The sequence below is a fragment of the Anarrhichthys ocellatus genome, unplaced genomic scaffold (genome assembly GCF_004355925.1).
Source record: "Anarrhichthys ocellatus isolate YVR2014 unplaced genomic scaffold, GSC_Weel_1.0 scaffold10, whole genome shotgun sequence".
NCBI lineage: Eukaryota > Metazoa > Chordata > Actinopteri > Perciformes > Anarhichadidae > Anarrhichthys > Anarrhichthys ocellatus.
In genome coordinates this window covers 989,359-999,097 of record NW_022280040.1, presented here as the reverse complement: position 1 = coordinate 999,097, position 9,739 = coordinate 989,359, and the positions used below count along the sequence as shown (strand labels likewise).

Genomic DNA, 9,739 nt, shown 5'->3' with positions numbered 1-9,739 from the left:
AAAAAAAAAAAAAAAAAAAAAAAAAAAAAAAAAAAAAAAAAAAAAAAGAGTTCAAATTTACTTTCTTAGTTTGGATTATAGACAGAAAACAGCAGTATCGTCTTTCAGCTTTGCAATCCTAAATAGATCAATGATAATGACGAAGCTGTTTTGTGTTTTTGTTATTGCTCACATTATGAAAACCCCCAGATCAAGTGCCATTGATTGATTACAGAGTGCTTATTGTTTGTTTGCCAATTCAGGTGTGGGCACGTTAGAAAGAATGCGGGTAGTAGGTCTGCTCAGACTTGTTTTACTGCCTAGATCTGAGCACTTACAGTGCTATAACACATGTTTTATTGACTTTTTGTTTAGCAGGGCCCACAGACAGTTATTTATGTTCATCAGTCCCTCTGAGATTATTGAACAAGATTTCATCAACCAGATTTCATGGACTCAAGACAGTATCTGCTAATAGTTATGGTGATCCTCAGACTTTCCGTGTTAGGTAAAAACTTCCAATCCGTACATGAAATATAAAAACCAAAAAGCAGATTTCCATGCAAAGCTTTACATATTTCTACTCCATCAGCAGTAAGACATTTAGAAAATCATTAGTATTAATAGTAAGATAATGGTAAGTCCACTGCAGCACTGATGGAAGAATACTTTCTTTTGAAAACCAATACTCCACCACACCTGTAGTCTATGGTCATTTTTATTTTCACATTCTCTCTACAAACCAAATAAAAGAAAATGTATGAAACAACTGTAAAATGGTACTCATACAGTACCTTCTTTTCTTGGTAAAAGTATGTGAGTACAGGAAAGCGTCCTTTGCTTCTGAACTTGGAACTCCCCACAATGATGGGCTTACTGGCTGTGATGGGAACATACAGGTCCCGCGGATATGTCTCACACACCTGGAAAACCAACACACGCACACATCACATACTGCCAGATGTCTCCTGATTTGTGAGCATCAGAATTAGTATTGCTCTGAACTGTGAAACATGGTAACTAAAATCATTAGTCGATCGTTTTAGTAGTAAAAAAACGAATTATTGTACTCTAAAAACTAATCTGTGCGTAAACATGTTGTGTTAAATGTTAACAGTAATGGGACACATGCGCCCTCTGCTGGACATGTATGCATAATGTTTTCATAATGTGTCGTACTGTCTACCACCACTCCCTTTATAGCCAGGTTAACATCGAGGTGCCTTGCCTAATGTTTGAGCAGGCAAGCCTAGAAAATGTACACAAAACACAATAAAGTATTACCAAGTGCCAATGTTTCTCTCTGTAATCATGTCACGTCAACAAACTGTCCAATCCGTTGTCTTTGTTGCAGGTCGTGTTTATGGCACACAGAGCCGTGCCAAGGTTCAACAACAGACAGGAAGTCGAGCTTTAACTGGCCAGAGTGCATGCTGACTATCATTTGGGAGCTTTTTTTTTTTTCCATTCAAGTTTTGTTTCATCAATTTCTGTGCTTCAGCACATTTTACATAAAACTCTTAACAAGACATACCATGAAACTGTAGAGACTATGTGCGTGTTCCTCTTCTTCTCAGCACACAAAAGAAGCATTTATAACTGCAGCATCAGAGGCAACAAAAAAAGCACCAGGATTTGCCTAAATATTCTCCCCTTGAGGATTAGTCTCCAACGGTGTATTTTAATTTGGCGCTTCAGATGAAGAACACTTACGGTTTACAAGATACAGCTTACTATCTACCTTGTAGTCTCTGTTGACGTTCGTGAGCTGCCATTGGTCGCAGGGGACGCCCATCCTCTCAAACTCCGCCCCGAGGTCAATGATTTGCCACCCTTCCTCTCTCTGTTGGTCGTTCTGTTTGGGGTTGTAGGAGAACGCGTAGAGCTCCTCGTACGATACTGCACGAAGGAGAAAGGGAACCAGAGAAGGAGCCTTAACGAAACGCGGACGGAGAAAAAGCACAGATCTTCCACAGACGAGCTGAAAAACCCACCAGGCCGAAGGAGACGCAGCAGCGAGCTGTAAATGTCGTGGCAATCTCTCTCCCTCTGCACCACGAAATGAACCAGCCTGAAGTTGCGACACTGGATGACCAGAGGACAGCCTGTGGCGGTCAGGGAGAGCTTCTCCACAGACGCTATATGGTGGTGCAAAATCTGCAGAGGGGGGGGGAGCAAAGGGGCAAAAGAGAGGGACAGTTCATGATCTTCAGTGAATGGCTTTAAATTCTTAGTATGCAAAGGTGCTGATTTGCCTGTACTGTGTAGAGTAGGAACTATGGCGCCTTGTAATGTTGTCAGTAGTCCGTATGTCCCTGGATTTCTGCAGGCTGGTTCCGCCTTACTCATTATCAGCGTATAAACCACCACATTCAAAAGACATGAAGAGATGGTCAACATTATTTTCTGCACCTTCAGTAATGTCCTGTACACTAAAAACAAGAATAACTATACACGCTTACCCACAAGTAACCTCAAACAACATGACTTACAAAGCAAAGCCAGAGTATGAACGTTTAACTATTTAATGTACTATACATCCTGGCACTTGTTCACCTGCTGCACACCTACATCTGTCATTAGGACTAATGAAGAGCATCTGACACCCATGTTCAAATCATTGTAAAAAAGAGCTTTTGTTAAATGGGCCTTCATGCCTGCTGTAGCATTTGAAGCTCCTAATAAATATCCCTAAAGTAAATAAGAATGAGGAATAAACATGGTTCGCAACGTTGAAAGATGCGCGAGGATTTCAGGAACAGGCACTTTGAACAGAGCAAAGTTGCAAAAAGCTTGCTGCACATTACCACATAATCATAAATGATTTGAATGCCATGACGTACATCACCATGTTCTATGGGGGCGTTGGCATCAGCATTGGTAACGACCAGTGAAACACACGCACTGTTTAATATTGTATAAAAGGACAATAACATTCTAACTCTCTCTCTCGCTGACCAACAGACTCATTCTGAATTGCCTCCACAACTACAGACACATACAGTACACATACAGATGTTTACAGGCAACCTACACGCAACCATAGCACCAAAGAGAAACAGTGTACATTAGGAGACGACGCTCCACACGATACCACCGACAGAGGGGAAAAGAAAACGTTCCCTTTTCTCAGCATACAAAGCAGGAAGGCCGGTGGGGAGGAGGTCGTGGCCCAGGATCTGCTTCACATTTCTTCCGTTGCCATTGTAACAGTAAAAAAAGGTGACTGCCAACCAATCACGATGGCCTACCGACTGTTGCACCCAGATAGCAATAACCCAGTTCTCACGGTGCGGTAACAGTAATAATTCTCTATCAGACGGAGGAAGAAAACCGGATATCTTGCTACTTTATAATGAGGCGTTTCAACCTCTACCCAACTTCCTCTTACCACACACACACATGCTTGCAAATATCTCCTTTTGCCCAACACACACACACCACCACTACTACCACCGCACACAAAATCCACCGGGTTGCAGACTTCTTTGTGGCGGTCACGTGCATGTCTCTTTAAAACTGGCTGCACATTCAGAGCCAAAGATTTGTGACGGCAGCAGCAGCGATGATTTGGCAAGAAGCTCCTGGCAACATTACGCCGCATAAGTCCAGTCCAGTACATAAGTCCAGTTCCAGTACAGACTAAATGTTAATAAATAGGCTAAAAGCTAAAAAAAGTGGGGCGCATGGAGTAGTAGCCATGAGACACTGTTTCCACTGTAGACATCCTCCCAGTCTCCCGATGACCCTGCACTACTGTGGCATACAGCACTCCGCATGGTTGGCCTTACTGTAATAACCAAAAGGTGCATTGTGTAAGCAGCCTCCACCGAAACCACTCACCCAGATCTCCTGAGCGGCAGACGTGGAGTTGTTTGAGCTGCTCTCCACAAAGATGAGATGTGTTGCTGTGAGGTACAGCGTGCCATTGGTGAATTTGTTGCTGAAGCGATCCAACAGTCGCACCTGCTCCACCTGCAAAGACACACACACACACAAAGCAGTAATAACAACATTAATGAGCAGTTCATGGTTCTTAAACATCTTTAGCTGGGTGGGTATACTGAAAAGAAGGAAGGTAGGGTCTTGCTAACAGAAAATGGCTGTAAGTGGCGCTTGGCACCGGCTCCAGCTGGCACACTACCTAATCCTGACCACCTGGGCCCAACTTTCAACTGCCAGTCCCATTATAGAGTCACAAATGATTTCTGGACCGTGGAAGAAAGTCTAATTATGGTTTTGACTGAAGATTTGTGACGAATGTGATGTCAATGTGCACGAACCATCTGGGTCCTAATTTTCTGTTTGACCAATTGCTGGCACCTCCACTCAAACGCAACTATTGCATTTCTCTATTTTCTCCTTTCCCAGTTATTGAAAAAGTATTCTCAAATGCTGCAGGTGTGTAGCCTTGCAGTGAGCCCAACTCATCCACGCACATAAACAAGCAACGTGTACTCAAGTCACACTTTTCCACTGGCCGTGAAGAAAAAACAAAAAAAAAGTAGTAAGCCGATTGTTACTAGCGACCTTTACCCTGTGTCTAAAAGGCTAGTTTGACAGTTAGCAGCGACTGCAGCAAACAGCAAATCCATGATTCAGCACATTAGCAGTTCTCTGGTTGACTCAGACATCCTCTCCTTTGTTTCTGCTTTCCGGTCGTTCTCAGATATGATGAAATATTTGAGCCTATCTCTGTCTCCCAGCATCCAACGGGACTCAGCTTTTGCATAGGCAAGCTACTCAGCACATAGACGTTAGGAGTGTGTGTGTGTGAGTGAAAAAAGCGAGTTAGTCACTTAAGAGAGTTGTTAATGTTTAATATCTGTTGTCAACTAATCATGCAATCTCAGCTACGCCTCAAAGTACTTTGAATATTCACCAAATAGCTTGGAAATTGCATACTTTTTTTCTCAAGTGACAACATATGTTTGCTTTCCTCCGCTGTCTTATTCAAGCAAACAACCAAGAAGATTTGAGACAATAGGGCCACACCCAGTCTGCTGGCAATCACACACACCTGATCCCAGCACATGACTAATAAGGTCCCTCATTCTACAGGACATGATGTATGACTATCCTGGAGTCTCCAAAATCAGGTGACACAGCTTCCTTTCAAATAATCGCACACGTATGTATGTGTGAATATTTTAGGTGTGGGCCTAAAGCATGTCCCAAACTGGGAGCTATAGCAGCTTATGTTTGTTCTGTTTTACGTGTGTGAGACATAAAGGGGCTTCCACTTGCATGTAGTTGTGCGACCCTATCTTGCAGAACAACAACAAATGGACCTCGAACAATCAATCACTGTCTGAAGTATCCACCCCACAGACATCAGCAGCCACTTTGTATCATTTATAGTGATGCTCTGCAAGGCTTGTCTGGTCTTCAGTAAGGGATTCCACTGTTTGGCAAAGCCCCAATCCTTGGTAGTTTTATTTAAGTATGTTTAGGATAACTGTCCAGATCATAAAAAGTGAAACTATATTATACAAACACTATCAGACATACAGGTACGTAGGCTATTGTGTATCTGATGGGTCCATCAATATGCCGTCATGCTTGAAGTTTGGTTTCTCCTCGTGGTGTTTTTTCACATTGCTTAGCAGTGTAACTTTAACTCAATCAATAAAAGGGCTTACAAGTAGTAGCTATTTGCAGTACAGGAAAAAAAACAACAACACACAGCTCATTGATGCTCGTCACGTCTGACACTGCTATCTGCTGGCGACACTGACTGCTCCTCATCGTGCTATCACATCCATACACATTCACACGCGAGCATTAACTTTGATATCTAGTGCAAGTAATCACACTAGAGAAAGCCCAACTAAGACGGGCCGAGCAGCTGACTGTTTCATATCCATTTGCGATTAGCTGGAACTGTTAGCTACCTTTGGCGTTCGGATGTGCTCCATTTCACCGAGTCGGAACAGCCGTCAGCGACCGCAGAGCTTCACACGACGACGTACGGAGATGAAGTTATCATTGATAACGCGTTGGCTCAATTTGCTGCACAAATTGCCGGCACTTTTGTCGGAGGCATACGATGTGTGTTTATTGTCAATTATTTCTACTCCTCCATCCGCGTAAATATCCTGGCAATAACGTCAGCACTTTACGTTGCGTACTTTTCAAAGTAAAAGCACGACTTCGTGTTGGTTTGTAACAACGTGGATCACGAATGTATCCCACTCTGTAAGATGTGTATGTTTAAGTTTGTTTTGCCACAAGCACAACTTTACCATTTAGGAAAGTGCGCCATGCATGTAAATACACTGGAATAATAATCGTATTCAAAATAGACTTTTGTACTCATGCAGATGTAATCTTAAAGCCCCCAGTTATTTCAGTTTATATTGTTCCGGCAGTGGCCCACTTTGCAAACTTTGCAATCTTTGATAAGATAAAACAATAATTTCACTCATGAGTTAATAACAAATGGCAGGGTAGAAAAAACAACAGTTGTCATGAGGGAATGCAGTTAGCAAGTATTACATAACAACACACAAACGTGTTTGCAATTAGTACAAGGGATGGTGCAAACAGGGAAAAAAATAAATGGTATGACAAATTTGCTTAATGTATTTCACGATATATAAGCAGTATAACTATAGCTAATATAGTTTATATCCGGTGTAAAACACAACTGAGTGAGTTAGAAAATACTAACATTAAAACCAATAGAAGAACAGAAAGCTTTCTCAAATAAAATGGACCGTGTATATAATACAGAAAATGACAAGTGAAATACTACAAAAAAGATACGGCGTGTCAGAGGGAAACAGTATTGTGCAGATAGGGTTTGAACATTATTTTACAAATACTTGGGTGTTACCTGACCTGTCTAGCCTACTCTTTTAACAGGTCTCAAAAGGCGTGTTTTATTTTGAAAAGCAAGGTCGGGTTTTTGTAAAGGGGTTGGACGTTGGTACCTTGCGCATGTGTGAGGCATCACGCGACACAAAAACAGCGATTGGGGCGATGGGGAATGTAGTTTAAAAAAAACGTTACCCAAAATGCAATAGCTTTTGGGAAATACCAGGCGGGGAATAGGAAAAGTAACACCATGCGAGAACTCATCCTGCAACATTTGACAGCTTTACAAATCTAAAAACGAATTTGAGGTGCGCGAAAACACAACACGACAGCCGAACATTTCCGGAATTGACAATAGCATTATTTGGGGAAAAGCCGACATTTTGTATTGTGTGTTCAGTAAAGGCGACAGCGCGGATTTGGCCCTCACGCGGGCATCGTTCAAAGCTAACTAGCGCGTTAGCTGGGATGCTGGTTTGCTCTCTGAGCGTCTTCACGAGTGGCTGAAGACCGACTCGACAGTTGGTGTTGAATGTGTACCTCGTGAGACAAAATGTCTGGCTTTAACTTTGGATCGGGGACTCTTGGTGCCACCAACACTGGTGGCGGATTTGCATTTGGGGCCCCAGCCAGGTAATTATACATTTCAAAAAGCCGACTTAGCTAACGTTAGCATAGCCCGAGTTGACCTGACGTTAGCATGTAACAGTTCTCATGACTTGATAACATTGTCTCGGTTCCTGTTCGTTATCCTTAAAGGTACAGACGTGGGTGAAGAACATTGCTATGGAAGTGAGGGTTGTTGCATCGTATAACGTTAGCAGTTTGCATTACTGTGATATCCCTTGCGTTCTAGTTTGCTAATTGACTCAGGGACCATGGAAGAACTGTGATTATGTGACAGAATTTTCTGCACTTTTCCTCATTAGTGCACCTGCGGCCAACACTGGTGGCTTCTCGATCGGATCTGCTCTGGGATCAGCAGCCACGACCCTTGCCGCCCCTCCCAGCACCACCAACCCATCTCTTGGTCTTGGAGGCTCTGTCTTTGGTCAGAAACCTACTGGATTCTCTTTCAACACGCCTGCCTCAAGTAATAATGTCACACAGATATAAAGACAAACCTATTGCAAAAAGTGACTTCCTGTTTAATTAACCTGTCTGCTAGATGCAGCCGTACAGCTTATGTTATATGCACCTCTTATGTTGTGATGTTCTCTTTTAGGCGCCGCTGCACCCACTGCAGGCCTTACATTAGGTATGTTTGTGTTTCTGGGATATTTCTGAAGTAAGCTCTTGGAAAGTAAATAAAAATGGGTTGGAACCTTTATTTCTATGTACTTTCTCTCAGGTGCCCCAGCCGCTGCGGCTGCGTCCACCGGCTTTAGCTTGGCCTTCAACAAGCCCACCGCCTCAGCGACACCCTTCTCCCTCACCACCTCTTCCACCCCGTCGTCGGCCGCTGCAGCGGCAGGTTTATCCTTTGGCTCTGTGCTGACGTCCACGGCTCCACAGCAGCCCGCAGCAGGCTTCACCCTTGGTCTTGGCGGTGCAACAATGACCACAGCAGCGGCCTCGATGGGCCCGTCGCTGGGCGCGAGTCTCTTCTCCAACACTTTGGCGACAGGTGAGACGCAAACAGATGAGTTGGTGCCTTTGCACAGCGCTAGAAGTAGTCCCCAGCCACAATATTGCACTGTGTTGTAACCCAGTGTTTACGTTTACCTGGTGTTGCAGGTTTGGGTCAGACCACTCTTGGAGGCGGGTTGACGCTGGGTTCTCTGTTGGCTGCGTCCACAGCAGTATCAGCGGCTCCGGCCCCAAGCATGGGCCTGGGTGGGGTCGACTTCAGCACTTCCTCCGAGAGCAAGAGCGACACATCATCTGGAGCCAATGCAAAGTAAGTCCTGCTAACCAACATGTGCATTGTTATTCATTAAATGGGAACACTAGAATTGTCCAGAACTGTACATGCTATATAGTGAAATACTATAAATAATATGAGTGGCTTCATTTCCCGTTATGTACACCTGATGAAAAGCATTCTCTCTTTCTCCCTCAGGGACAGTAAAGCGTTGAAAGATGAGAACCTGCCCCCAGTTATTTGTCAGGATGTCGATAATTTCCAGTAAGTTTTATGTGTGTATATAATGTGACAGGATTTGATCCAGTGACTATCGGGTCACATGCACGGGCACATTGTTTGGCAGAATTGTCACATATTTGTGTATAGATCCAAATAATAACCTGTTTTATCACTGGTGTTATTGTACCAAAGTGGACTTATTTAGCCTGTGTGTTGGCTCACATTTCGTATGTCCAGGAGTTTTACCAAAAATCCATATTTCACATTGATTTGAAATACAACACTAATTGAGTAATTTCCAATTGTCTTCCTTCTTCCTTTCTTATAGAAAATTTGTGAAAGACCAGAAACAAGTTCAGGAGGACATCAGCAGGATGTCATCTAAGGGCATTTCTAAAGTCCAGGATGACATCAAGAGCCTCAAACAGCTTCTCTCTGTCAGTGCCAGCGGCCTGCAGCGCCAAGCTCTGGCCATCGACAAGCTAAAGCTGGAGACGGCACAGGTAAAAACAGTACACACACACGCTCAAGTCTGAAAAGTTATGTTAACTCAAGTCTTTTCAGTCCTGACACATTTTAGATCGACTGTCAATATGAGCATACATCACATGAACCCTTGATTTCCTCAAATCCTGTTTGTTTTTTAAATGTTCACACACATTGATGCACATTTTTAATTGCAAACTACTTATATAATTTACAAGAAAATGCTCCAGTGGTATACCAAGATGGATATGTGGTATTTCTATCTTAAGGTATAGCTATAGATAAATCTAGCTATAGCAGATGGGACTCAAAATGAGAGGAACATGGTTGTCTAGATTGTTGACCGTGTCTGAGAGATATGTATGTATG

The 9,739-nt window shown here is 43.1% G+C and overlaps 2 protein-coding genes across 4 annotated transcripts in view; one reads left to right on the top strand and one right to left on the bottom strand.

Annotated features, from left to right (window-relative positions):
- Window positions 1-6,088, bottom strand: part of mtmr6 (myotubularin related protein 6) — a 13,605-nt gene extending 7,517 nt beyond the window's left edge. For both annotated transcript variants that reach the window (XR_004212843.1, XM_031850329.1), the window contains exons 1-5: window positions 5,874-6,088; window positions 3,823-3,954; window positions 1,974-2,136; window positions 1,721-1,878; window positions 774-902 (exon numbers count right to left, since the gene is read on the bottom strand). Coding sequence is in view for 1 of the 2 variants with exons in the window: in XM_031850329.1 (XP_031706189.1) it covers window positions 774-902; window positions 1,721-1,878; window positions 1,974-2,136; window positions 3,823-3,954; window positions 5,874-5,897 (606 nt within the window). In the remaining variant the exon portion in view is untranslated. The remainder of the gene's footprint in view (window positions 1-773; window positions 903-1,720; window positions 1,879-1,973; window positions 2,137-3,822; window positions 3,955-5,873) is intronic.
- A 910-nt stretch (window positions 6,089-6,998) lies between these two features.
- Window positions 6,999-9,726, top strand: nup58 (nucleoporin 58). Of its 2 annotated transcripts, none has more exons than XM_031850340.1 (7): window positions 6,999-7,431; window positions 7,728-7,849; window positions 8,024-8,056; window positions 8,150-8,425; window positions 8,536-8,698; window positions 8,861-8,926; window positions 9,213-9,726. In XM_031850340.1, exons 1-7 carry the CDS (start codon window positions 7,352-7,354, stop codon window positions 9,418-9,420), a joined length of 948 nt encoding a protein of 315 aa, XP_031706200.1. In that variant the 5' UTR covers window positions 6,999-7,351; the 3' UTR covers window positions 9,421-9,726. The 2 variants fall into 2 exon arrangements, with proteins under 2 accessions (XP_031706200.1, XP_031706199.1); XM_031850339.1 differs by having other exon boundaries at window positions 7,728-7,891; window positions 9,213-9,724.
- The last annotated feature ends 13 nt before the right edge of the window (window positions 9,727-9,739 follow it).

Bases quoted from the DNA above. Each gene is read 5' to 3' on its own strand.
- nup58 (XM_031850339.1), top strand. From the start codon at position 7,352: ATGTCTGGCTTTAACTTTGGATCGGGGACTCTTGGTGCCACCAACACT. The intron at 7,892-8,023 runs GTAATAATGTCA...GTTCTCTTTTAG, and splicing joins TTTCAACACGCCTGCCTCAA to GCGCCGCTGCACCCACTGCA. The intron at 8,927-9,212 runs GTAAGTTTTATG...CCTTTCTTATAG, and splicing joins CAGGATGTCGATAATTTCCA to AAAATTTGTGAAAGACCAGA.